The sequence below is a fragment of the Ahaetulla prasina genome, chromosome 3 (genome assembly GCF_028640845.1).
Source record: "Ahaetulla prasina isolate Xishuangbanna chromosome 3, ASM2864084v1, whole genome shotgun sequence".
NCBI lineage: Eukaryota > Metazoa > Chordata > Lepidosauria > Squamata > Colubridae > Ahaetulla > Ahaetulla prasina.
This window is the reverse complement of record NC_080541.1, coordinates 157,415,261-157,442,714: the sequence shown is the minus strand read 5'-3', so window position 1 is coordinate 157,442,714 and position 27,454 is coordinate 157,415,261. Positions and strand designations below refer to the sequence as shown.

Genomic DNA, 27,454 nt, shown 5'->3' with positions numbered 1-27,454 from the left:
CCTAAATAAAAATGCAGTGTGTTTTGGTAGTTCTGTCACCTGTCACCTGAATACAAAATAAAGCTCAAGAGGGATACAATAGTAGCTCTTCAAAATGGCATTAAAGCAATCCTATTGCAATCCAAATTGCAGATTTTGTTGGCTTCAAGTCTGACAGCTGCATCTCATCACTTATAATCAAACATTCAGTTCAGGCTTAATTAAGTCCAGCTTTCAATAGGCTTTATGCTTAATACTGCATTTTTTAAGGATATGAACTAAGGATATGCAAGCATCCACTCCAATGCTAACAGGCTACTGACAGCTCTGAGAAGAAGGCCTTATCCTGCACGAAACAATCTAAAATTATGCATATCATTTCCCTTAGTTCTAAATAGAATAGAATAGAATTCTTTATTGGCCAAGTGTGATTGGACACACAATAGAATAGAATAGAATTTTTTATTGACTAAGTATGATTAGACACACAAAGAATGTGTGTCTACATTCATCAAGAATCATAAGATACAACACTTAATGATAGTCATGGGGTACAAATAAGCAATCAGGAAACTATCAATATAAATTGTAAGGATACAAGCAAGAAAGTTACAGTCATAAGTGGAAGGAGATTGGTGATGGGAACGATGGGAAGATTAATAGAAGTGCAGATTTAGTAAATAGTTTGACAGTGTTGAAGGAATTCTTTGTTTAGCAGAGTGATGGCCTTTGGGAAGAAACTGCAGTGCTTTATAGTGTCGTTTTGAGGGTAGGAGTTGATACAGTTTATGTCCAGAATGCGAGAGATCTGTAAATATTCTCACAGCCCTCTGACTCGGGCAGTATACAGATCCTCAATGGAAGGCAGGTTGGTAGCAATTGTTTTTTCTGCAGACAGGTGTATATGCTCTCAGTTCGCATATTTGCTACAAATGAACTGCAGTGTCAACTGCCTAGGAAGTTCCTTTTTTAAAGCGTACTTTTAAAAAGTACAACTGTGGGCTAGGATTTCTTAACCAAAGTCTAAGCTGTGTGGACTACAGTTCCCATCATGAAAGTGATGACACTGCATCACGTTTGGATAACCCGACAGGAAAAAAAAAAAAAGAAGAGCCGTCCTCCTGAAGCCTCCACAGTCAAGGGTGTTTTTTTTCCTGGTGGGTTGTACAATTTTGAGATAACGGCTGAAAATGTTAAGGGGGAGGAGCATACGTAAATCATACTCTCTAATGTTCACCTGTGTAAGAAAGTTCCTCCCCAAAGTTGAGGGAGCTCGTATGAGAGTTATTTTTTTGTCACTTAGCGAAATCAATTAAATGGGATCCACCCCTGTCTTACTTGAAATAGTACAGTCCGCTGTCTCCAATCAGCGCAGCTGAGGCGCGGGCTGATTTTTGAGGCGATCGGCACGGAGGGTTTCTTAAGCCGTCTGCCTCGGGGTGGGGTTTCCTAGAAGCGATCCCCGAATCAAGTGGATCATGGAGGAAGCATCTGCTGCTTCCACCTCTTATTCGGGCCGCTGCTCGTCGTCTTCTGGCCGCGAGCGTCAGCCCCGTTACCAGTTCGGTCTTCAAGAGACGCCGGGTTTGACCGACGAGCCTTCTCACCCTCAGCGAGGGAAAACGGCCATCAGGGACCCCAATGACGCCTTTCCTCCGAGAGGGTTGGAAGGTGGGCATTGCCCGAAGAAAGTCCCATCGCAACCCCTGAAATAGTGAAAATAACGCTCTCTTCTGGGCGGAAACCTCAATCCTCTACTCCCCTTTCAAGGCTTCTCTAATAAGTGAATGGGAATCCTTAGCAGCAATAAGTTTAGGTCTCTTTATAACAAGTTTCGTTTACCCAGTTCTTGAATGGGCAAAACTGCAAGACTTCAATTCGTATTTATTGAATAGACTTTTATCCCCACCTTTATCACTTCCTTAGTACAGGTAGTCCTTGACGTACAACAATTCATTTAGTGACCGTTCAAAGTTACAAAGGCACAAAGAAAAAAAGTGACAATTATGACCTTCGCAGCATCCCCATGATCGTTTGATCAAAATTCAAATGCTTGGCAACTGACTCATATTTATGACTATTGCTGGGTCCCAAAAGGCCATGTGATCCCCTTTTGCGACCTTCTGACCTAAGCAAAGTCAAATGGGGAAGCCAGACTCAACAACTGATTTATTAACTTATCAACTGCAGTGATTCATTTAACAACCAAGGCAAGAAAGGTCGTAAAATGGGGCAAAACTCACTTAACAAGTGTCTCACCTAAAACCAGAAATTTTGGGCTAAATTGTCATAAGTCGAGGACTAACTATAACTTAATTTGGCAGACATACATAATATTCCTCCCTCCTATTTTCTCCATAACAACAACCCTATGAGTTGGATTAGTGAGAAAGTCACTGGTCCAAAGTCCTCCTGTCGGATTTTCAGCTTTTTCTGACTCCTGGCTATTAAGCATTTTATTTCTTTCACATCCTTCCTTTTGGTCAGCAGCTGAAAGAGTTATGCATAGTTTCCCCTCCTTTCTTTGCCAGATCAGCCCTGTGAGGTGGCCTGGAATCACTTAAGAGCATTTTCTGGCTGAGGAAGGGGCATAGGCTTTTTTTATGACAATCCCATCTCTTAAATTTACTCTACTGGCTCTCTAAATTGATCTGATCACACATCTGACTTGTTAATCCTTTCATGTTGAATATTTATCTGAATATTGGAATTATTAATTTTATCTTGGCAAAAGTATCTCGAAGATAGCTTTTTCTATTATTTTTAATCATAAGTAAATATAGATATACAGCTTATATATTAAGATAACATATGCCCTATATGAGGGAAACAACAATATTTTTTTACAAATGGATAAATATATAATTGGGTGATGCATTGGACAACTTGCAACACTATTTGGTGGGGTTAAAATTCTGAAGTAAACTAAGCCATATTAAATATATGATTAATAATTTATTAAACATACATAATTTAAGGCTATAATTATAAATATGCACACACACTTTAAATGAATGACTAATTGTGAATCTGATAAGTGGAAAATAAAAGGTGGAATTCAAAGGAATTTCTAAACTAGGACATTAAAATTAAAAAGGCTTGATTTCTTTCTAAACAAACTTGTAAACGATTAATCAGTTAGAGAACAAGAAGATTCTGCTCAGTTATATTAAATTACAATTATTGATTCAAATATAATACATGTATTTTTATAAGAGCCATTATAGTTTGTATGTGATGCTAAGTAAAATACATAGATTTCTGATTATTGCAATTTAAATTAGCTTACCTATTTGTTTGTTTTTAGTGGATTTATTCTAAATCTGGTTCCAATCCATAGGATGATAACCAATTATGACATTCTATCACAACATTTTTACAACTAATGGAAATATTTTCTCTCACACAAATGTCACATCTAGTCTTAATCTTAATGTAAGACTTAATGTAAGCATACACAACTTCTAAATAAGCATGCATAGAATTGTTCCACAAAACAAGAAAAAGTACATATTTTCTGCAATTTTATTGAGAAATATAAAATGGAGAGGTACAGTATCAGTGGCCTTGTTCTATTTGTTCAGTGAAACTATGTTTTCTTCCTTATTTAATGGACCTATGAATTTTATATATCTGTTCCGCTGTGTAATTGAAAAGGTGATCTTTTCTGAGATGAGCAGAACCTAGTAATTTAGGAAATAGAACTTTGTGACTTTAACAAGGAATACTTAGAAATTGATTAATGGATTTTATCTCCAATGTGGATGTTAGTAATCTGAAAGTGTCATTACCTAGTTTTCTGCAGTATCATAGGTGTCCCCAATTTTTAAAAATGTAGGTAAAAATTACCTTGAAAAGTTTAAAACTTTCAAGAGATGGTAGATGAGTTTCAATTTATACTATATTTAAGATATATTTATATATAATATTTTAATGTTAGATATCCCAGAGCATCTAAGGGTGAGAATGCTATGGCACTCACAGGCACCAAATTTCCAAAATCTTGTTTAAAAGAATTAAAAATGTTATTACTAAATAATTTTCAAATAACTGCTTTAGAAATAAAGAAATGTGATAATTTTATATTACTTTCAAAAAAACATTATTTTTATTTTTATTAGATTCATATTTTGGAGACAAGAGTTCTTATGCAGAAAACATTAGCACAGTAAATATGACAAGCCCTTCTTCCACCAAGGACATAAAGATTTCTCGAGTACGGAAAACACCTCTCTCATCCAACCGACCAGGATGTAGAAACTGGACTCCTTTCATGGGATATTCAGGTAAAGAAGTTCAAAAGAACTTCATTTCAAAAGAAATATTCATACTAAATAGAAAACTACTTGGACTTCTATTGAATCCAGATTTAAATTAATTTCAGTTAACTGACTTGTATGTTGCAAAGTGATTGTAAAGATCTCTAGAAGAATGTTTTTAAACTGGGTAAATGGTCAACCAAATTGCTAATATAGAGCAGTTTAAATACACAAGATCCTCAACTTACAACTGTTCATTCAGTGACAATTCGAAGTTTCAACAGCACTGACAAAAGCTACTTATGAATGTTTTTTACACTTATGACCGCTGCAGCATTTCCATGGTCATGTGATCAAAATTCAAATGCTTGGCAACTGGCATATATTTATGACAGTTGCAGTATTTGGGGGATCATGTAATCACATATTGTGACCTTCTGACAAGCGCAGTCAATGGGGAAGCCAGATTTACTTAACAACTGCAGTGATTAACTTAACAACTGTGGCAAGAAAAGTCTTAAAATTGGGCAAAACTCACTTAACAACTGTCTTGCTTAGGAACAGAAATTTTGGGCCCAATTGTGTTCATAAGTTGAGGTCTACCTGTTCAAAATATGCACATTAAGAGAAAAAAAGTAATTTTGCATATATGCTGGTTTAGGTCTGAGCTAACTATGGCTAAACAGAAAAGAGATCTTGGATTCATAGTGGATAGCTCCATGGTTTTAAAGTTCAATTAAAGTTCCAATGGTATGGATCATAGGAAGGGAGTTGAAAATAAAAGCAAACAATACTGTAATGACATACACATTTATTTTAGAACTGTATCTGGAATGCTATGTCTGTTTGCCACATCTGCAAAGCAGTATTATAAAGATGGGAAAAGTGTAGGTAGGAGATAGCTGTCAAATTTGCCATGGGGCTTGAACTCTCCTGTGAGAAAAAGCTAGAATGTTTGGTTAAAAAAAAGTGACTTATGGAGGCAGTTTTATAAAATAATGCATTATTTGGAGGTGTCTTTTTCCAAAGTATGCTGAATGGAATGAGATTTCAAACAGTTAATTAAAAATACTTCTTCACCTTGTGCATTTGTGAAAATTAAAAAAAGTGGTGATAGCTACTGACTTTGATGGCTTTAAAAGGGAATTGGATAAATTCATGGGGTACAAGCCTCTTAAATTAGCTTCAGGTTTTGGGGGCTGGGGGAGGCAACATATCATTTGCAGGCGAATTAATTGAACAGACATGTCCTAGAGATGAACATGGCTTCTTTGAGAGACAATTATGGTAGCAGAAGAAAGGAATAGGTTGTTGTTGCATAAGTCCAGCAAGGTAGCCAGATCCAGAGCCTCTGTGTGCAGTCTCTATTGGCATGGGAATAAAAATGTTTCTGTAGGCCACAAGTGGCTTTTTTCAACTAAAGAACACACGCACATACACACACACACCACTCCTCCCTGACACTTTATACAGATATGTTTGTTAGTTTTATGTTAGAGAAATATCAAAAATATCAGTTAAAATAATGGCTGATTTTCTACATCACATTAAGCCATTACTGCCCTATGGCTTACAGAATAAGACATAATTAGCTAGGCCATTAATTCTAACTATGGCTAATATATTAAACACCTTCAAGGTTCTGAGGTTCATTTATTTAATGAAAATAGCTTAATGAATGTAAAATGGCAAAATGGAAGAAATAGGCTAAATTTAACATGACATTGCCAATTAGCATTGTCCAACTAGCATTTATGCAGTGGGGTTTAGAAGCAAAAGTTGAGAAAACAACAGGAAATAAAAACAGCAAAACTCCCCAAGATTACTTTGGTATTTCAAAGACTGAGGAGAGCGTAGAAAATCTAAGAAGAAAGCTAATAGGTACTTATAATGGTCATAAACAAAATAAAGCATAAGGTACCATCTTGACATCTTAAGATTTTCTTACAAAGCAAGGGACCCCTTGAGTCACAAGAAACCTCTGAGTGCACAGCCTATTATAAAGTGTGTGCCCAAGCAGTGTGAAGAGACCAAAACAACATCTGGCAACATTTCTCTTTCTGCTATGGCCTCTTAGGCATTGCCTGCATACAGAACTCACTTTAATGAATGCTTGAGTGCTGGTAGCTTTTCATTATTTAAAAAAAAAACATTTCCAAAGGTCTATAATAATACAAACACTTTAGAAACTTATTATACAGCCATCTGAGATTGTAAGCCGCCCTGAGTCTTCGGAGAAGGGCGGGGTATAAATGTAAACAAAAAAAATAATAATAATCTGTAAACCTGATGTGCAAATCCAATGAGAATAGTTTTTTTATTCTTCAACCTTAAATCAATTTCAGATATACTCGCTTCCTTCACCAGAATTGTTTGAGATCAATACTTGTAATTGGCCTTGCTTAAAAAATGAAATTATGATTCATTAAGACTTCAATAGCCACTACCAATGCTGCAAGATTCTTGAGCAATGGTTCTCACAAACCCCATCGACATGGAAACTAGAAATGGCTTTACAAAGCAAGCCAAGCTTTTGGATCAAGGGCTTGATAGAATTATCAATATAACATTGACCTCGACTCCCTCTAACCTGACCTGTAGAAGTTGCAGAGACTATTGTATGTGTTTAGGTGATGGATAGTATTGACATTTTCTCTCTAATATCAACGTTGAAAAATCTGATCTTATGCTGGACAGATTGTTAAATATATGGAGCATAGAACAATGTATTAAATGCCTAAGTCCCAACCTACCAATGACCTAGTTCACATTTGTTCTTACTCTGTCAAGGATCAAATTACAGATCTAATCAAAGCTATTGATAAGAAACTTCAGCTTAGCCAAGTGATTTGCTATAGATTTATATTGAGCACAAAAATACAAGAATTCTTTCAGGGCTTTTTCAGATTAGAAGATCAGTCAATGGTAGAGTAGGTTTAATGCACAATATTTTAAGCATCATTAAAAGAAATGGACTGAACAAGTCAAAATTTTAAGGACAAGCCTGTGATGAGCTGCAAATATGAATGGATTGTAATCTAGTCTTTAAAGTAGTAATCTAGCAAAGCAACAAAAACTGCATATTTCCGCTATTCAGTAACTGATGCTATATTATAAAAACTAATAATTTTTATAGCATATGATGTATGCTTTAAAGTTGCCCAGAGTTACCTTGAAATAAGATGGGTAGCCCATAAGTTTTATAAATAGCTAAAAATAAATTGTATTTACAATAATTTTTCATACAGAATCAAATTATGGCATTTGTTATTGTACATATCAGTAGGCCAGATAGGTAAAAAAAATGCTTTTAAAAGGTTCTGAAAATCCCAGCTGAGTTGCCTGATCATCAGAACCTTTTAGAAGCATTTTTAACAACCTCTTCAGCCAAAGAGGTTGAAGAAAAAATGCTTTTAAAAGGTTCTGAGTGACGATCCCAGCTGAGCCGTGCGATCATTAGAGGCTTTTTTTTTTACTTTTAAAAGCTTTTTTTTCAGCCGAAAAAAAATGCTTTTAAAAGTAAAAAAAACACCTCTGATGATTGCGCGGCTCAGCTGGGCATAGGTGGGGGAGGGGGGCAGGGATTTTTGCTGCTGGTTCTCCAAACCACCTGCCGCCATCGCTACCAGATCAGGTGATCCGGCTGAACTGGGAGCATTTCACCTCTGGTTGTGATGTGGTGTGATGTTAAATCTTTCCATTCCCCACCATCCAGTCAGAGCTGAAGAAGCTTCTTGGATGAGAAGCGAAATGTCTTCAAAGAAAAACAAGAAAGTCCAAAAGCACCTTTGGTACTAACTTGTTGCAGGTAAATTCTGCAAGAGGCAACAGTTAAGCTCAGTTGTCCTATTTTAAGAGACATACCATCAGCAACAGCACTTAGACTTATATACCTCTTCATAGTGCTTTACAGCCCTCTCCAAACATTCTTATGGAGTCAGCATATTGCCCCCAACAATCTGGGTCCCCATTTTACCAACCTCAGAAGCATGGAAGGCTGAGTCAACCTTGAGCCTAGTGAGATTCGCTCTGCCAAACTGCTGGCAGCTGGTGATCAGCAGAAGTAGCCTGTAGTACTGCACTCTAACCTCTGCGCCACTGTGGCTCCTTAAGTATTGGTCGAATCATTTATTCATTCTTTCTGACTACATTTCGTAAGTTAGAAGATCCAAAGATGACATTAATTTGAATGTCTAATAGTGGTTTAGAAAAAATTGTGTTGTCTCCTCAGCCAATGAAAAGTCCTTGCCAGGAAAAAAACACAGTCACTTTGCTGTGTTTTGCTCAGTGTCAAGCACCGCAGGATGAAACATAGCCCTCGACATTTGTTCTCGCTCTCAGCCACTCAAAGTCTCTTGAGAAACCTAAATCAAGATTTTAATTCTCCCATGTATAGTAATTCTATTGTCATGGCATGGTTGCAATATTTCTTCTATTATAGAAAGGGAAGCATGTGAATTGCTGTTGTGAAGCAACTATCTGTCATTCATAGAGAAAGGGGATGAATCAATTGTGGGGGCTCACTAGAAGTTATCCATCCAAGTCCTGGTGTTAACCCTTTGTGGTAATCAGATCAGGAAACAGGCATCCCAAGGATTATAGGAATACTACTTTATTGTAAGGTATAATAAAAGGATGTTGAATGCCCATCAATAAAAATAAGGTGGTTTTGAATGTTAATAAAACAAAGGAGATAATTGTTGGTTTTAGAAAGAGCCAGTATAGTCATACTCCACTTTGTGTCAAGGCTGCACCTGTGGAGGTGGTCGATAGCATTAAGTATCTGGGGGTGCAGATAACGGATAATTTGACTTGGTCTCTATACACGTTCTCTTTAGTGTAGTGTGCAAACCAATATTTGCATTTCCTGCGGCAGATGAAGAGACCACATCTCTCTCCTTTGGTCCTGGCCACTTTTTACAAAGGCACAATTGAGAGCGTTTTAACAAATTGCATCACTGTTTGCTTTGGTGGCAGCAGTGCCTCAGATAGAAGGTCCATACAGAAAGCGGTAAGGACAACTGAGAAGATTATAGGAAGCTCCTTCCACTTATGACTGTATGACTGTAACTTTGTTCTTGTATTCTTACGATTTATATTGATATTGTTTCCTGATTGCTTATTTGTACACTATGACTATCATTAAATGTTGTACCTTATGATTCTTGATGAACAAATCTTTTCTTTTATGTATACTGAGAGCATATGCACCAAGACAAATTCCTTGTGTGTCCAATCACACTTGGCCAATAAAAATTCTGTTCTGTTCTGTTCTGTTCTATTCTATTCTATTCTATTATCTTCCCATTATTTTTATGCTTATAAGTGATATGTGCTTAGAGCTTGAAGCATTGTTAGAGACCCACCCACCCCCACCCCACTTCATGATATGTTTCTCTTGCTTCCCTCTGGGAGGAGGTTTCAAAATATCTATAGCAGGACTTCTAGATTCTGTAACAGCTTTGTTCATTATGCCATCCATTTTGTAAATTCACAGGATTCTTTCTTTCCCCTGCCATGTATATGTATATATTCTAACTAGACTGTGATGTTTCTCGTGTGTATACGTGTGTATAAGTGGGTATATGCATAATGGTTATCTTTTTGAGAGCTGAATACAATGGAATTTTATTTTAATGTCTGCTGATTAGTGGACGTTTAAAGTGACAAAGTTCTGTTCTGTTCTGTTCTATTCTATTCTATTCCTTTTAGACCCCTGTTTGTAACAAAGAGCATCATGGCAGGTTCTTTGTTTTCTTCCCCCTCATAGCTGCTTTCACAGAACTGAGTTCTATTTAGTTTTTCCCAAACTGTTCATTCAAGGTTATCTCTGTGCTCCTCTACAATATGATACCTTAGTAGAAAATTATGCTGAAGGCAGTATTATTAATAAGATAGTCAGCATTCCTCTGAAGCTCTTGTAGCATTTCATTTTTACATCAGAGATACTAACAAAGATTTTCATTCTCATGGGAAAGAAAATTTGGTTAATACATCAAGATCTCTGAAATGTAAATGGAGTAATTCCAGTTTGTATTTTTGATCAAACTCTTTTGAGTACTGCAAAAGAGAAATGCAAAACACAAAAACAGGTTCTAAACTTTTATATTACAATCCTATTCAAAATTGTTACATGACCGCCAACTGACCTAACCAAACAGAGCTTTTCAATAAATTACAAGATGCCAGAGATCAATACTGTACAATATAGTGCAGGATTGTGCTTTGGCAATGGCCAGTCCTGGGAATGTATTTCAGAAATGTCAAAATTCATGGGTGTCATGGGTGAAGAAGGCATCCTTTGCGAGGATCAAATAGCAACATCTGCAGAGAACATATACTGTACATCAGTGGGCATAGCCTTTCCTGCTTGAATAAAATAGTTTTTGAATGTAATACTCTATAGCCATTAACCATGATATCAGCAACTGATGTCACTATCTTGTATTTATACATCTGGAGAACTTACACATACAGGACTTATAAATATAGTCATGACATTGGATACACTTCCATGAAAATTGCTCTCATTCAGATCATTTGATACTGCTTTCAAATCATAAATAAAGGAAATGGTAGAATGTCTTTGGATTGAAAACCATACTCAGTCATCAAATATTATTGAAGTTTGCCCTGGAAGTCTGATTTTTTAAAAAAAACAACATACCTATTACAATGGCAACTGCAGTTAAATAATTCTTTAAACTTAAAACTGTAGAAAACAACGCAAGGCAACATACCAAAAAATAAGAATAAGCTGGTTGGTGCTCTCAACTGAGAATGGGCATGCCAGAAAACAGGACACTCGTTTGAAGTAGTGAGGATAGTTACTACTATGTTTGCAGATTAAAAGATATAGCAGAAAAACTTTTGAGTAACCCTACACTCCCTACTTGCAAACAACAAGGATAATGTTACTGGACCCTGATTACTGACCCATATGGTTTGTACAAAGTTGTGCTGTATCCGAGACCACACAACATTCATAAGCAGTATGGATGCTCTGACTAGCAAACCAGATAAGCAGAAGAAAAGGAAGGAGAATGGTACACCATTGCCTTGGCTGCATAGAAGGCAACCTCTCAAAGTTGCTGTTTCTAATTTATCAAGATTTGGCTTGACTTACTGACATGATATTTTATTTACAATTATTGTACTCGGTGCACGCTGAGTCTCAAGTTTGCATTTACATTTTTTTTAAAAAACCAATTGAGTTTCGTTTATTGCTGAGCTTTGTATTGTTTGTTTGTTTATTTATTTATTTATTTATTTATTTATTTATTTATTTTGATTTTTATACCGCCCTTCTCCCGAAGGACTCAGGGCGGTGTACAGCCAAGTAAAAATTCAATATATAAACATTAAAAAGAAGTTAAAAAGAAACATTATAATGTGGCCGAAATTTTAAAATAGTTTAAAATCTTAAGACATAAATACCCCAATAAAATTTCAATCCAGTCCCGCTTGAATAAATAGGTGCGTTTTCAGCTCACGCCGAAAGGTCCGAAGATCAGGCACTTGACGTAAACCAGGGGGAAGTTCATTCCAGAGCGTAGGAGTTTATGATTGCATTCTGTATATTTGTTCACCAGTCTGTGGTTTAGACTGCACAGTATGATGATCTCATTTTGCTTTCTTCGCCAAGAGTCCATTTCAGCCTAGCTGCACACATAAATAAAGGTCCCAGTTTAAACGGAATGCCCATTCAGTTTAATATTGATAATATCAGTGTTCCCAAAAAGTTGCTGAACAATCTGGTGCCCCTCAAATATACTGAACTATAATTCATTGATTGTTATATAATCTACTAAGTAGCTGTAGTAATTGATCTTGCTGTAATAATTGGTCCAAACTGTTCTAACAAGACCAATTATTGGACCAATTTTTACAGCCACCTAGTAGATTGAAGATTTTCACCTAGGATTGAAGAATTTGTGTCAGAATGGTCGAAAAATTGGCAACTCCAAATCTCAACCAACAAATGCTCTGTCTTACACATTGGCAAAAAGAATCAGAACACAAAATACAAGCTAAGTGGACATGACCTTGTTGATGACCCTCACTCTGTCAAGGACCTTGGAGTACTCATATCAAATGATCTAAGTGCCAAAGCCCACTGTAACAACATCGCCAAAAAGGCATTAAGAGTTGTAAATCTAATCTTGCATAGCTTCTTCTTCAGTAAGATTACACTACTAACTAGAACATACAAAACATTTGCTAGACCAATTTTCTAATACTGCTTATCTGTCTGGAACCCACACTGCATATCAGACATTAATACAATTGAGCATGTCCAGAAATATTTTACAAGAAGAGTCCTCCACTCCTCTGCTCGCAACAAAATACCTTATGCCACCAGACTTGAAATTCTGGGTTTAGAAAATTTAGAACTACGCCGCCTTCGGTATGACCTTAACATAGCTCATAAAATCATCTGCTACAATGTCCTTCCTGTCAATGACTACTTCAGCATCAACCACAACAATACATGAGCACACAATAGATTCAAACTTAAAGTGAACCGCTCCAATCTTGATTACAGAAAATATGACTTCAGTAACAGAGTTGTTAATGCCTGGAATGCACTACCAGACTCTGGTCTCATCCCAAAATCCCCAAAACATTAACCTAAGACTGTCTACTGTTGACCTGACCCCATAAGAGGTCTGTAAGGGGCGTGCATAAGAGCTCCAGCGTGCCTACCGTCCCTGTCCTAATGTTCCCTTTAATTGTATTCATTTTATGTATTCAATTCATGCTTATACTTATATATATTATTTAATATGTATGCAACAAAATAAATAAATAAATAAATAAAATTTTGGTTTTTTTCCCATAAGTTTCCTTAATTTTAAGAGGCATTGAAGTGTGGTCCAGTCAGTTGTCAAATTACTTTTTGAAATAACCACTTGACGTGCACTTGCCGCTTCAAATGGACAAAAATACAGAGAAAAGCTTCCAAACTGATTGTGCTAAATAAAGCAGCCCTCCTTAACTTCTGCCCTCCAGATGTGTGAACTGCAAGTCCCACTATGTTCAGCCAACATAGCAATGTCAGTATCATGGAGAAGGATGATGTTAAGACAAGCAATCATTAAATAACACCCATGGAGTTTACAAATTCCTGTTTAAAAATACATTTTTAAATAATAGGAAAAACTCATTGATTCCTGTTATTTCAAACAACTAGCAAGCATATGTTCAACATCTTGGAGATAACTAACACCCAAAACTAGGTATGCACGCCCCTTACCTCTTCAACACCAATCATATCAGATCTCAAATGCAAATTGATAAATGCAAGAAGCATAGTCAACAAATTACCTGAATTTATCCTCTTATTAAACAGTGGCACATTTGATATCATTTTTGTTTGTGAAACATGGCTGAATTCATCCCTTCCTGACTCCATTATCTCAAACAAAGAATATCAAGTCTATCGATCAGATCGGGAAAACCGAAGAGGTGGTGGAGTGGCTATCTTTTACAAAAAGACACTGAATCTAAAAAATATCCAAGTAGCACATAAACTCTCTCTTCCTGAAACTATAGTATGTGACCTATCCCTTGACACTACTCTTCGATTCTTACTATGCTACAGAGCCCCCGACTATGACATTACCCACGCAAATATGCTAACCTCAATGCTAACATGGACTACCTCTTGCCCATACCCTCTCATCTTCCTGGGTGACTTAAATCTACCTCTCATTAACTGGACAACCAATGAATGTTCAACTGACCCAATCCATACTACACTATACAACGCTGTTACAAACCTAGGTCTTGAACAACTTGTAACTAACAATACAAGACTCAACAACTGCCTTGACCTCATCTTCTGCAACAATCCAAACTCAATTTACGGACTACAAATTAAAGAACCTTTTTCAAACAGTGACCACTGCATGATTGATTTTCGTCTCAATATCGTCCATACTTAAATCGTCATAACAACAGAACTCCCAACTACAACTTCAAGAAAGCCAATTACGACCTTATAAACAACGATCTTTCACTTCTGAACTGGCAAAATCTGTTTGCAACCTGCATAACCGCTGATGACCTCTATAGAATCTTCCTACTTGAAATCAATAGAGTCATTAAATTATATGTACCACGAATGACTACCATGTCCAAGAAAAACAAACTACCCATATCAATAAAAAAGCTTCAATCAAAAAAAAAATCCCTCTGGAAAAGAAACAAAAAAGGCTATGTTACAAACTTCAGAAACCGCTACAGAAACATATGCAACCAAATAAAAACTGAATGCACAAATTACCACACCAAGCAAGAAGAAAACCTTCTACGCACAAATTCAATCGTGCCTTTTATAATTTTGTCAACAGTAAACTTAAAGATTCAAGATCCATCCCACCACTAAAAGATTCTAACAACAAAGAATGCAATGACGAAACAGTCAAAGCAAACCTCTTCAACATTTTCTTTGGCTCAGTTTTGTCAACTCCGATAACACATATCCAACATTCCACAAACGAACCAGCAATGACTATGATGATTTAACTCATATAGATTTCACAGAAGACAACGTTGGTAAAGCTCTTCACAACTTAAAACCATCGCTTTCTATTGGACCCGATGGACTATGTGCATATTTCTTAAAAAAACTTTCCATTAATATAGCTGAACCCCTAAGTATTATCTTTGATAAAGCTTTCACTACCAGTTCTCTTCCCAAACTTTGGTCACTAGCCACAGTCATCCCCATCTTCAAAAAAGGAGACCCCAGCTTAGTCGAAAACTACAGACCGATCTCCCTTTGCTCGTCACCTGCAAAGTCATGGAATCTATCATCAATCAATCCATTACCTCACACTTAGAAACTAACAACCTACTCTCCAACAAACAATTTGGTTTCAGGAAAAAGTTATCATGTAACTTACAACTTCTCCACTGCAAAAACATATGGACTTCAAATCTAGATCAAGGCAAATCAATAGATGCAATCTACATAGACTTCTGCAAAGCTTTTGACTCAGTAGTACACGATAAACTTCTCCTTAAACTAACATCCTATGGCATCTCAGGACCCCTCCACAAATGGATATCTGCTTTTCTGTCTAACAGACAACAAGTGGTCAAAATTGGCAATGCTTTATCAAATCCTGTTCCTGTCAAGAGTGGCGTTCCTCAAGGCAGCGTCCTTGGACCAACACTCTTTATTCTATACATTAATGATCTTTGTGACCATATCTCAAGTAATTGTGTTCTCTTTGCTGACGATGTCAAACTATTTAACACCACAGACAACACTTCTATCATTCAAAACGACCTTGACCATCTAACCGCTTGGTCTAAAATTGGCAGCTCAAATTTCAACCAGCAAATGCTCAGTCTTACATATAGGAAAAAGAACTCTAAAACTAAGTACATACTAGATGGACATTACCTTACAGACGACCCCATCCCGTTAAAGACCTTGGAGTTTTCATGTCAAATGATCTAAGTGCCAAAGCCCACTGCAACTACATAGCAAAAAGCTCTAAGAGTTGTAAACCTAATTTTGCGTAGCTTCTTTTCCAAAACACCACACTACTAACCAGAGCATATAAAACATTTGCTAGACCAATTCTAGAATACAGCTCACCTGTTTGGAACCCTCACCACATCTCTGACATCAATACAATTGAACGTGTCCAGAAATATTTTACAAGAAGAGTTCTCCATTCCTCTGAAAACAACAAAATACCTTATCCCACCAGACTTGAAATCCTAGGCTTAGAAAACTTGGAACTCCGTCGCCTTGACAAGACCTAAGTTTAACTCACAGAATCATCTATTGTAATGTCCTTCCTGTCAAAGACTACTTCAGCTTTAATTGCAATAATACAAGGGCAACCAATAGATTTAAACTTAATGTAAACCGCTTTAATCTAGATTGCAGAAAATATGACTTCTGCAACAGAATCATCAGTGCTTGGAATACTTTACCTGACTCTGTGGTCTCTTCCCATAATCCTAAAAGCTTTAACCAAAAACTTTCTACTATTGACCTCACCCCATTCCTAAGAGGACCATAAGGCGTGCATAAGCGCACAAACGTGCCTACCGTTCCTGTCCTATTGTTTTCTTTTCTTTTTCCTATATATGTTTATATGTGTATATACTATATAATCTTTTGTATGATGTTGTGACAAAATAAATAAATAAATAAATAAATAAATAAATAATTTACAGGCCCCACCCACCCACTGGCCCCTACCCTTTGACCTCTTCCTCCCAGCAATTTACCTCCTTGCAGCAAGAAGAAACAGCCCATTTCAGCTTCAGCACAGCCTAATTAGCACAAGCTGATTGTCCCTTGGATCAGCCTCCTGACTCTCAGCTGTTTCAGGCTGCAGGGATTGCCATTGCCTATTGCTGCATGGGCCTTTGCTGCTTGCTACAAGGAGGTAAATTGCTGTTTATTTTCTTGTGCTAATCAAGCTATGCTGAAAACGAAAATGAAAATAAAGCAGGCTGTTTGCTGTTTGAGGCAAAATTGCTGAGAGGCTGATTTCTTTTTCTTGTTTTCCTCACCAAAAAAGGTAGGTGCGTCTTATAGTCTGGAGCAGAGGTGGGTTTCAGCAGGTTCTGACCAGTTCTGGAGAACCGGTAGCGGAAATTTTGAGTAGTTCGGAGAACCGGTAGTAACAATTCTGACTGGCCCCGCCCCCTTCTATTCTCTGCCTCCTGAATCCCAGCTGATCCGGAGGAAATGGAGATTTTGCAGTAACCTTCCCCTGGATTGGGGAGGGAATGGATATTTTACAGTATTCTTCCCATGCCACGCCCATCAAGCCACACTCACAGAACCGGTAGTAAAAAAATTTGAAACCCACCACTGGTCTGGAGCGTCTTATACTCTGAAAAATATGGTAGCTGTTTATCAGAGTGATGGCATTCAGGAAAAAACTGTCCTTGTGTCTTGTTCTAGTGTACAGATCCCTGTAGTGTCATTTTGAGGATAGAAGTTGCACCACAAGGCTAGCTGTTCAACCTCCCATCTGTATGCAGATTCGTCATTGTCTCGAATGAGACTAATCACTGTTGTATCATCTGCAAACTTCAGAACTTTAGAGGGATCTTTTGAGATGCAGCCATTGGTATATAGAGAGAAGAGAAGTGGAGAGAGCACACAGCCTTGGGGGACTCCTGTGCTAATTGTACTTTTGCCTAGCTTCACCTCCTGTTTCCTGTCTGTTAGGAAGCTTATGATCCATTTACAAGTGTGGTCAAGTACAGCTAGCTGATTTAGTTTAGTTAGAAGAATATCTGGAATGATGGTATTGAATGCTGAGCTGAAGTCTACAAAGAGGACCCTTACATAGGTCTTTGGAGATTCAAGATGTAGGATGTAGTGAAGAGTCATATTAACAGCATCATCTGCCGATCTATTTGCTCGGTAGGGAAATTGCATTTGCCTACTGGTATTTTTTTGGCGAGTATGCCAAATTTTAAAGTGATCTGGTGTTTCTAGGACAATTATTTTAAATACCAGTGACAATCACCAACTGCTGCTCATTATAAATGTCATCCATTTTGTAAGAGTGTTCCTTAGTGCTCTCTGAGCTTGGTTGTTTTCTTGCAGACATTTCATTACCCAAAATATGTAATATCATCAGTGGTAGGTAGTGCTAGATGATGCTAGTACTGATGATATTACCTGGTTTGGGTAATGAAATGTCTGTAAGAACCAAGCTCAGAGAGCATCAAGGTTCCCTCATTTTTGCTCTGAGCTACAAATATTCTCCTTTATTGACTTTTGTAAGACATTTTCACAGCAGATCTTGGCTCAGTCAGTACTCTAAATGTATCTTTCACAGTTACATCATCTTCAGCAGTCTCCATTCACAGTATTGCATCGGTTATCGTGGCTGTAATAGAAGGGAGAGGATTTGCTAGAGGTGAAGTGGGAATGGCAAGTATTGACCTAAAAAATCCAGAAGTAGTACTATCCCAGTTTGCTGATAATACAACATATACCAAGGTAAAATCTGAATACTATAATCTTCTTCGTGATATATACAGCTAAGATACTTGCACTGAATCAGCAGAATTATGTATAGCCATTGTTCTGGCCAATTGCATTAGGATTCTAAATTTTTCTGATTACTTTTTATTGACATTGGAATTGAACTTGGTTGATTGCAAAATCATTATAAAACTGTAAGTGCCATATCCAAATAAACATATTGTTATATATAACTGTTTACAGGTAGAAATAACAATAGATCATAGTCATAGAAAATAGTGGTTCAATAGTACCTGCTCATCCAACAAGATCTGATAGAAAGGGCTCCCTCCATATTCCTTTGTTCAGGAAAGACCATTGACAGAGACCATAAAATTATTCTCCCCAATTGCTGTATCCTTTCTATTTAACAGCTTCTTCCCAGTTATCCGAGGCTTTGAAAGCCTGGATATGTGAGCTTATCTCTGGCTGTGAAAGATTTATTTTAGTTAAAGAAAATGGTAGTTATATGATTAATGTTATATGTGTTGGTTATGATATCAATTAAATTGTTTTTTTAATTACATTGTTTTAATGGGATTCATTAAAACTCATTAATGGAAGGTGAGATGTATGTTACTCATCGCTATTGGAATAGTCTATGAACTAAGAAAGAAAGAAAGAATGAGAACATTTGGGGTTTCAAAGACTATGGAAACTTGTCAGGGCTGAGACCAACAATGAATGAAACCAGAGTCCATTGTGTATTGAAAGAGAGCGCAACAGTAGCCTCTAGAAAATCTGGAGAGATAGGCAGTAGTAACAGCATTCTGGCATGAAGGGTTGAGATCTCCCACTGCTTGAAATCTAGTCCAGAGCAAGAGAAGTTTCTTCTCGAACTGATGGATGGGACCAGACTTCTTTTTTTGTTATTTGTGTCAGAAATAAGGGAAATTTATGGAAGGTATATTTACTGCTTGACAGAGAATGCTGAAACATTGATAATAGGGTTATAGTCAGTGGAAACACAACAATCATATTTTATGAACAGCTTTAGTAGAACTAGTTTTCATCCCATGGAAATGTTTGCCTTTGCTTTTTTCCAAAATAATTGTTAAAGTCTGCTTAGCATTTGGTGATTGGCCAAACTTGGCTGAATGTTCCCATCTACTATCTAAGGAAAACAGAGTTTATATATATGTAATAAAATCTCAGTCTTTCCTGTATATATTGCCTCTAGTATCTAAGTCTAGTTGCAGAAATTTGTTTATTTTACTGGCATTATATGAGTAAATACATTTTTTTAAAAATAAAGCTATGTGTTCTGAACATTATTCAAACAGACCTTTTTAAGTAAACTGTCTTGTACATTTTCTAGGTTATCACCAAACTCAGAATTTTAACACCTTTAGAAATAATAATGTCAAATACTGCCTGTGATTCAGGAAATGCAACAAAACTGTACACTTTGATAGCAGAAAATTTCAAGGTATGTTTAAAACTTCTTACTAGTTTATTTTTAAACATTATACTATAGTTATTTCCCAATTTTATAGAGCCTTTAGTTATATCGAGATCTGGAGGCACTCCGGCTGGAAGACAGAAAGTAGAAATTCACAATTCAGTTATCATTTCATCACACCATGTAAAAAGATATAAATTAATGTATCTCAAGGATAGCAGTTCTACATTAGTTTGGATACATCTAAACTTGCATCTAGTTTTCTATGGTTGTAGTCCTTTCTCTGATTTAGAAAGACAAGTCTGATAATCTTATGGCCCCTGAAGTACCTTTCCAAGGGCCAGAATATAATATTGACTCTGTATGAATAAAAATAAAATTATAATCAAATGGCTAGATCAGGGGTCCTCAAACTTTTTAAACAGGGGGCCAATTCACAGCCCCTCAGACTGTTGAGGGGCCGGACCGGCTGGGTGAACTTGACTAGGTGGGCATGTGTTTGGTTGGGCATGGCCAATTTAGCAGCCCATTAAACAATACACACAAATTAAACTTTAATTTGTTATGCTCCTGGAGGTGGAAAGCAGGTAGGTGAAGGGATGTGACTCCTTGGGGGGGGGTGTAAGGGATTTGTTTGTGTGTGTGTGTGTCTCCCTCCCACCCACCCTTTCTCTCTCTCTGGGCTGGGGAGGCCAAAAACGAGCCTGTTTTTGCATGTCCTGTTTTTGGCCTCCTCAACTTCCAGAAGGCAGGTGGGGGCTGGCAGGTAGGTGGGTGATGTGGGAGGGGCAGCCTCATGATCCCACGCGGGCCGGATTAATGGCTTCAGTGGGCCATATCCAGCCAGTGGAGGACCCCTGGGCTAGATGTAGTTTTCTCTTAGTCATTTATCTATGATATGCCAGATCAATGCTTTTATTTGGGATTATATCCTAGATAATAAATGTTTCACAAGCATACTGACCATGCACTGAAGAACAAGACATTTTAATTTCATAGGTCACCTTCCTTTCCTTTTTTGATTTACATTATAAAATGAAAAGAAAGAATATCAAATAGTGCTTTATTTTTCCAACAATGACCAAGTCAAAATGTCCTAGTGTCTCACCTCTCTCTGTTATTTCTTCAAAATTTCCCTATTCTTTCCAATCTGCATGATGCATATCTTAAATCTTTATCTTAACCGAGAGCCACGTTGGCGCAGTGGTTAGAGTGCAGTATAATATAGTATAGTTTAGTTTATTGTCATTGCACATGGTACAACAAAATTAAATGCTGTATTCAGTGTACATTATGACTATAAAAATAAAAACACAAACATACATCCTTTACATTCTATATAATTGAAATTGAAAACCCAATATTGCACTATACTGTAGAATTCAATATGGTTATTGCCCTGGGATAGAAGCTGTTTTTCAGCCTATTTGTCCTTGTTTTTATTGACCTGTATCGTCTGCCAGATGGTAATAGTTCAAAAAAAGGGTGCCCAGAATGAGATGGATCTTTAAGAATGTTTTGAACTTTCTTAAGGCAGCAGGAGCTATAAATCTCTTCCAAGAAGGAAAGAGTACTGCAGGTTACTTCTGCTGATCACTGGCTGCCAGCAGTTTGGTAGATCAAATCTCACCAGGCTCAAGGTTGACTCAGCCTTCCATCCTTCCGAGGTTGGTAAAATGAGGACCCAGAGTGTTGACACTGTAAAACCCAGAGTGCTGACTCTGTAAAACTGCTTAGAGAGGGCTGGAAAGCACTGGAAGCAGTATATAAGTCTAAGTGCTATTGCTATTACTATCTGACTAGCAATTCAACTTCTTCCCCCATTAATAATACCACACATTCTGGTCCAGGTGTTCCTCGGCCTACGACTACCACTGTAAGTTGTAGCAGTTGTTAAGTAAGTCACCACACAACCATGCCCAATTTTACAACCTTTTTTTTTCCAGTAGCTGTTAAGTGAATCACTGTGTGCATTAACCAAACACTCTGATTGTTAAGTGAATGCAGCAATTATTAAGGAATCCATTGTCCGCAATGGGTGGGTTTTTTGGGTTTTTTTTGCTGGAAACCAGAAGTAAACACCAGTTTCTTGCAAAAAAAAATGTCACAAATCATGGTTATGACTGCAGGATGCTGCAAATGGCTGTAAATGTAGACAATTTACCAAATGCCAAAATATTAATGTATTACTGCAGGGTGGGGGGTGAGGTGACAATCAGAACTTTGAAACCTGGTCGTAAGTAGCCCTGGGAAGTTCTATTGTAACTTCAAACAGTCACTAAGCAACCGGTCACAAATCGAAGACTATTTGTACAGATCTGTATAAATATAAAAAGCCTCAGATTTGGAAGTCATGGGTTGGGGTAGTGTCAACAGTGTGAGTCTTACAAAGAACTAGCAAACTAGCATCAGAGATATCGTGAGTTTCTTGGGAATTGAAGCAAGAGTAGCACTGAAGCAGAAAGCAAGATGGGGAATTGTTCTTGTCTTTTCTTATGCTCGGAAAGATAATCTTGTGCTCTGCCTCAACTTAATCATGTTTGTACAATAATAATTTCTCTTAAAAAGAAATTTAATTGTATATGCATGCCAGAACTGTCACTTATGACCTGCACAAATATAGACAATCACTATAAATCAGCAGAGCTAATATGTACATCTCAGGGGTGAAATCCAACAGGTTCTGACAGGTTCTGGAGAACTGGTAGTGGAAATTTTGAGTAGTTCGGAGAATCGGCAAATATTAGCAACCTCCGGCTGGCCCCAAAGTGGGGTGGGAATGGGGATTTTGCAGTATCCTTTTCCTGGAGTGCGGTCAGAATGGAGATTTTACATATCCTTCCCCTGCCATGCCCAAGCCATGCCCACCAAGCCACACCCACAGAACCAGTAGTAAAAAAAATGGATTTCACCACTGGTACATCTGAATCAATCCAATAGCAAATTCCTATTTTGCCTTTTATCAGTATTTGAACCTAAATAACTTAATTTTTATTACTTTTAAATATTGTTAATACATTATAACTGTTTTTTGTAATGACACCTTGCTTCCTTTTCAGAATGTGACTTTTACCACAGTCCAGAGAAAATATTTTAATGAAACCAAAGGTTTAGAATACATTGAACAATTATGTACACCAGAATTCAGCACTGTTTTAATGGAAGTTCAGTCCAAGTATGTATGTTCTAAAAATAATTCATTCACTTTAGTTTACTGTTGATCATTTTTCAGTTAGTAACCTGAGAACACTACCTATAAGTCTTCGCCTTCTATTTGACTCAATAAATATTTTTAAATATAACATCATAGGTATTGAATTTGACCCAAGTTGTGTTTTATACTGAAATGGATCCAAGGAACATGAATAAAAATTTCAGTAGTTGCCTTTCTTTTTTTTCTTTTTTTTTTGCCAATTTTTTAAAAAATTTTTTTACAAGCATAATAAAAAAAATGATTATGAACAAATTATTGGTCAGGTACATCTTTAAACATATCAAGTTTCACCTAAATTATAATCTAATACAATGTATTTTCCTTTAAATTCAATTATTTATTTGCACAAAATCTGATTATAGAAATAAATCAAATTCAACCCATTCAGGAGAATATTTAAATGAAGTCTAGTTCCCGTGCTTAATTCCCTTCAACATCATTAATAAATTCTGTTTATGTTTTATAATTTCATCACTCTCAGCAATCTACATTATTAATCATAGGTCATCCTATCTATCTCTTTCTTAAAACTGCCCAGAGATCACATAGACAATTCCATTCTTCCCTCATCTTCCTCTGCCTCTAAATTAATAACATATATTTAAAGTTTTCCATCTAATCGATTTTAATATCAAGTAAAACATTTAACATTTGCAAGGGTGGTCACTAATTCTTTCCCCCAGTTATTCTCCCAAAATATTAACTGTTTCCTTAGAAGTTTTATCAAATCCTTTCATTACCTTACTTATTTGCAAAAAAAGAAAAGAAAAGAAAATTTCTTCCTCAGTATAATAACACTCATTTCCCTCTTATTTCAATTTATTCTAGTATTTTCCCTCCATTTCCCAAAACCTCAATTATTTTTATCATAGTTGTCACTCATATTTTAATATAAATATTAACATTTTCTAAAATGAATCTCTTAACATAATTCTAAAAGCAGTTCTTTTAAAAAAAAAAGTCGTATGTCTACATAAGCAGCGCCTTCTCTGTGGGAATAGTCCACTATTCCATTCTTACTTTCCTTCTTTGCCTCTGAGTTCTTCTTAAATAAGAATCTCTGCTTAAATCAATAATCCAAAGACACCATCTAGAAATCTCTTCTAAAACTGTTGTGTGGTCCAACGACACCAATCCTCATGGGAATAGTCACAAGAAAGCTATTCGACTCCTGCTATTTTTCTCTGCCTCTAATTATAAAGGCAGCCATAAGTTCCTTCCAAAAAAATGTCATGTGCCCACACCCACAGAACTTTCTCCATGGGGAATAGTCTGCTATTCCATTCTTACAACTTTCTTTGCCTCTGGATTCTTGTTTAAATAGGGAATTCAATTTCCATAATTCAAAGACACGCCATCTGAAATTCTCTTCTAAAATTGTTATTTAGTCCCAGCAGCCAATCCTATAGCTGTCTTTCTCTGCCTCTAGATATCTTTTTGAAACAGTTACTGCTCACAGATGATAAGAAGCCATTTTGGTGACAAAGATCCTTTGTTCTGAAATGCTTTGGTACGTGGAGGTCAATTTTCCAGGATTTTCCCTTAATTGAAATATTTATATCTTCCAAATTTTTATGTCCTATTGATATCTTTAGTATTCCATAAATTTAAAACAGAGGGATTTGAGATATCCACATGAAAAACAATTCAATGGCTTCTTTTACTTTTTCTCCTATTTCTTTAATTTCCAATATAATCCATTAAAACTTCCAAAAATCTCCAAACCATTATTTAGTTGGAAAAAGTTTATTTTTCTTTTCTTTATTTAAATGGGGCTCTGCTTCCATTCCAAGCCCTATCTTCTCTCTTTCACTTCCCGAATGTGTATTCTCCAAATTGATTTTCACTTTCACTTGTTATTCAATTAGCCGCCAATCTACAAGTTCTCCCCAAGGCTTGTGCCTCTTTTGAATACTTATTGTTCCTTCATGAGATCATCACTCACCCGACTTCAACAATTTGTTTCTTGATGGTTCTTCCTCCTGCCCGCTCTTGAAGCCGCCGCGGCTTTGGTGCAGCTGCCATGATGGACTATGGTGCTGCATTCCTCCCCGCTGGGTCGGGGGGAAAAATCCGTAGCTATGGGGACTTCGCCAACTCCCCGTTTGCTCTGGTGACTCCCCCACTCTTCACTGCCCCTTCGAGGCAGCTATGGTCCGATCCGAAGTTCGGACGGACCCCCTGGGTGGAGGGATATCGACGCAAACCCCAGAGACATTGGGGTTTGCGACCATCTCGCCTGCAACACTGGCCATGCCTCAGTAGTTGCCTTTCTGTAAGTCTTTTGAGACCATGAAAAGACATGGGATATGACATGTAAGTACAGTGAACATGCAGGATAATCAATAAATGAAAGCTTCGATATTTCCTAGTTTAGTTTGGATTCAGCTTTTACTTTGTAATTATTATTACAAATTATCATTATTATAATTAGCAGATGATTCATTTATGAATTACTCTCCTTTCCTTTTGCTGTCACCATGCCTGTGTCTTAGTTTGCATGATAATATCATTGTCAGGTGCAAGAAATCAGGAACCACAGTTGTTCAAAAGAATACAAGTTTATTCCATGCTATTCCTAAATAAGAATCTGAAGTACTAGCAGTCAAGGAAAATTGGGGGTAGGTAAGAGTCAGTGGAGTTCAAGTGGTCTTGGATCTCTTGGGTGCAAAGGGATTCCAAACGGATGATGCACTTGGGTTCAGCCTGGTCATCTCCTACATCGATTCTGCAAAATAATTGTTTTTAGCTTAATAAACCCTTATTCTGAATAACTGGGTAGGATTTATAAGTATCAGTTTCAATGTTAAACTGTTGTGACTCCAGCCCCCGAACCTGGCCCCATGCCCGGAAGTGACTTGGAGCCGGGCCTGCTGCCAGAAAGTGACTTGGACAGTGAGGGGGAAGGGCCGTCAGGACTTACCTTGGGAGCACCATCTTCCCTGGCTCAGCTCCAGGAGCCAGAAGCAGGCCAGGTGGAAGAAATAATGAGGCCTAGGAAGTGCTGAGTCATGGAGCCACACCCCACAGGATATAAAAGGCAGTGAGAGCTGGTGTGACTCTTTGTAACAGGCAAATCCACTGATTGACTAGAGCTGAAGTTTGTGACTCACCACGTGGTGGAAAATAACAAGGGCTCTTGGAAGACGCTGGCTCTTTTGCCGCCCGAGCTGATAGTTCCGGCTAATTAAGCCATCATTCAGACAGAGGCGGAGGAGGACAGAACATAAACTAAGTTCAGTGGGACTAAATTTAATTGTAAAATCTCAGTTATACTGAACTTCCGAGTGAATATATTTAGGATCTCTGGTTAGCTAGTTCTTAAATAATTATAGTAACATAAAAAAATAACTATTTATTTCTATGTAGTTTTCTCAAATGGTTGCATTCATGATAAAAACCCCCAAATTAACTTTCAGTCTGCTACCTAAATTTCTTAAGAACTAAGAATTGTGTCTTTCACTGAGGTTTAACATGTATATCTTGAATTTGTTTCCCAGTAGTGGCAATATTATTTCTCTCAAATGAAAAACCATAATACAAAGCAGGGATTATAAAACTATGAGTCACTCTAGAGGGAGATCACAAAGCCATAATTAGTCTACAAGGGAAGTGATGGGCTGCATTGATTACAGGGCCAATAGAATGGAAGAAAATGTGTAGCAGAACTGGATCCAAGACCAGAAGGGTTTAGGAGCAGAGTCAGGGCATCTGTGGGCAGAAGATATCAGGAAAGGAACACTTTGTGGCTGGTTTTGCAGAAGAGGGATCTAGAATTACTGAACATCTCACTAAGTTACGGCTTCCACTTTTCCTTTGAGAGCCAATTTGGATCTGTTGACCTCTTCTACCTAAATCCTTAATGTTTGCTGATATATAATAAATAAATACCAAACCATATTTTGCTAGCTGAACTCAGTGAAGTATATGCTTGTTTTGAACTGAATGTAGCAATTGATTAGGAACGTGCTGGATAGAAACTAAACTGGAAATTACCTATATTAATTTTGTATCACTTTTCATAACTTCCAGTGCTCTTGCCTAACCTTTTTTAAATAATAGCAACTAAGTTTTTAATAGCATTGTGTTTTGATGTTATTTTATGATTTATTTTATGCCATCCCTAGTACTATGAAATGGGTGATCATATAAATATGATTTATAAATAAAATTAATTTTCCAACATCTATCTTATAAACTATGCATAAGTCATCTTTATTTTTCCAGTTATATGTCTTCTTTTGAATACGTTTTTATTCTCCTTAAGTATAGAGCTCATTAGAAAGATTCTGGATTATATCCACAATTTTCTTCCTTAAATGTATTTATTTCACTTTTATCTCCCCTGTAAGACATTTAGAGTACAATTTAGGATTCCTGACCATAAATTGCACCAAATAAGAGTGAATTGCTATGCCAACTCAGTGAAATTCATGTCTGGAAATGGATTTGAACTGACCTTTTCACATTTAAGTGTAACATTCTAGAAAAATATGTAGTTCATTGAAGACTTTAATGTGTGCATAAATTTTTCTAAATTGGAAAAACTCCAATTGGATACTTTCCAAATTATTTCTACC

The 27,454-nt window shown here is 36.9% G+C and overlaps 1 protein-coding gene across 1 annotated transcript in view; it reads left to right on the top strand.

The window, feature by feature from the left end:
* Positions 1-1,222: 1,222 nt before the first annotated feature.
* The window catches only part of MSH4 (mutS homolog 4), an 88,458-nt gene continuing 62,226 nt past the window's right edge, over positions 1,223-27,454 (top strand). The window contains exons 1-5 of the mRNA XM_058178379.1: positions 1,223-1,650; positions 4,101-4,265; positions 18,071-18,234; positions 19,577-19,687; positions 22,720-22,835. Coding sequence (XP_058034362.1) covers positions 1,458-1,650; positions 4,101-4,265; positions 18,071-18,234; positions 19,577-19,687; positions 22,720-22,835 — 749 coding nt within the window. The 5' untranslated portion in view covers positions 1,223-1,457. The remainder of the gene's footprint in view (positions 1,651-4,100; positions 4,266-18,070; positions 18,235-19,576; positions 19,688-22,719; positions 22,836-27,454) is intronic.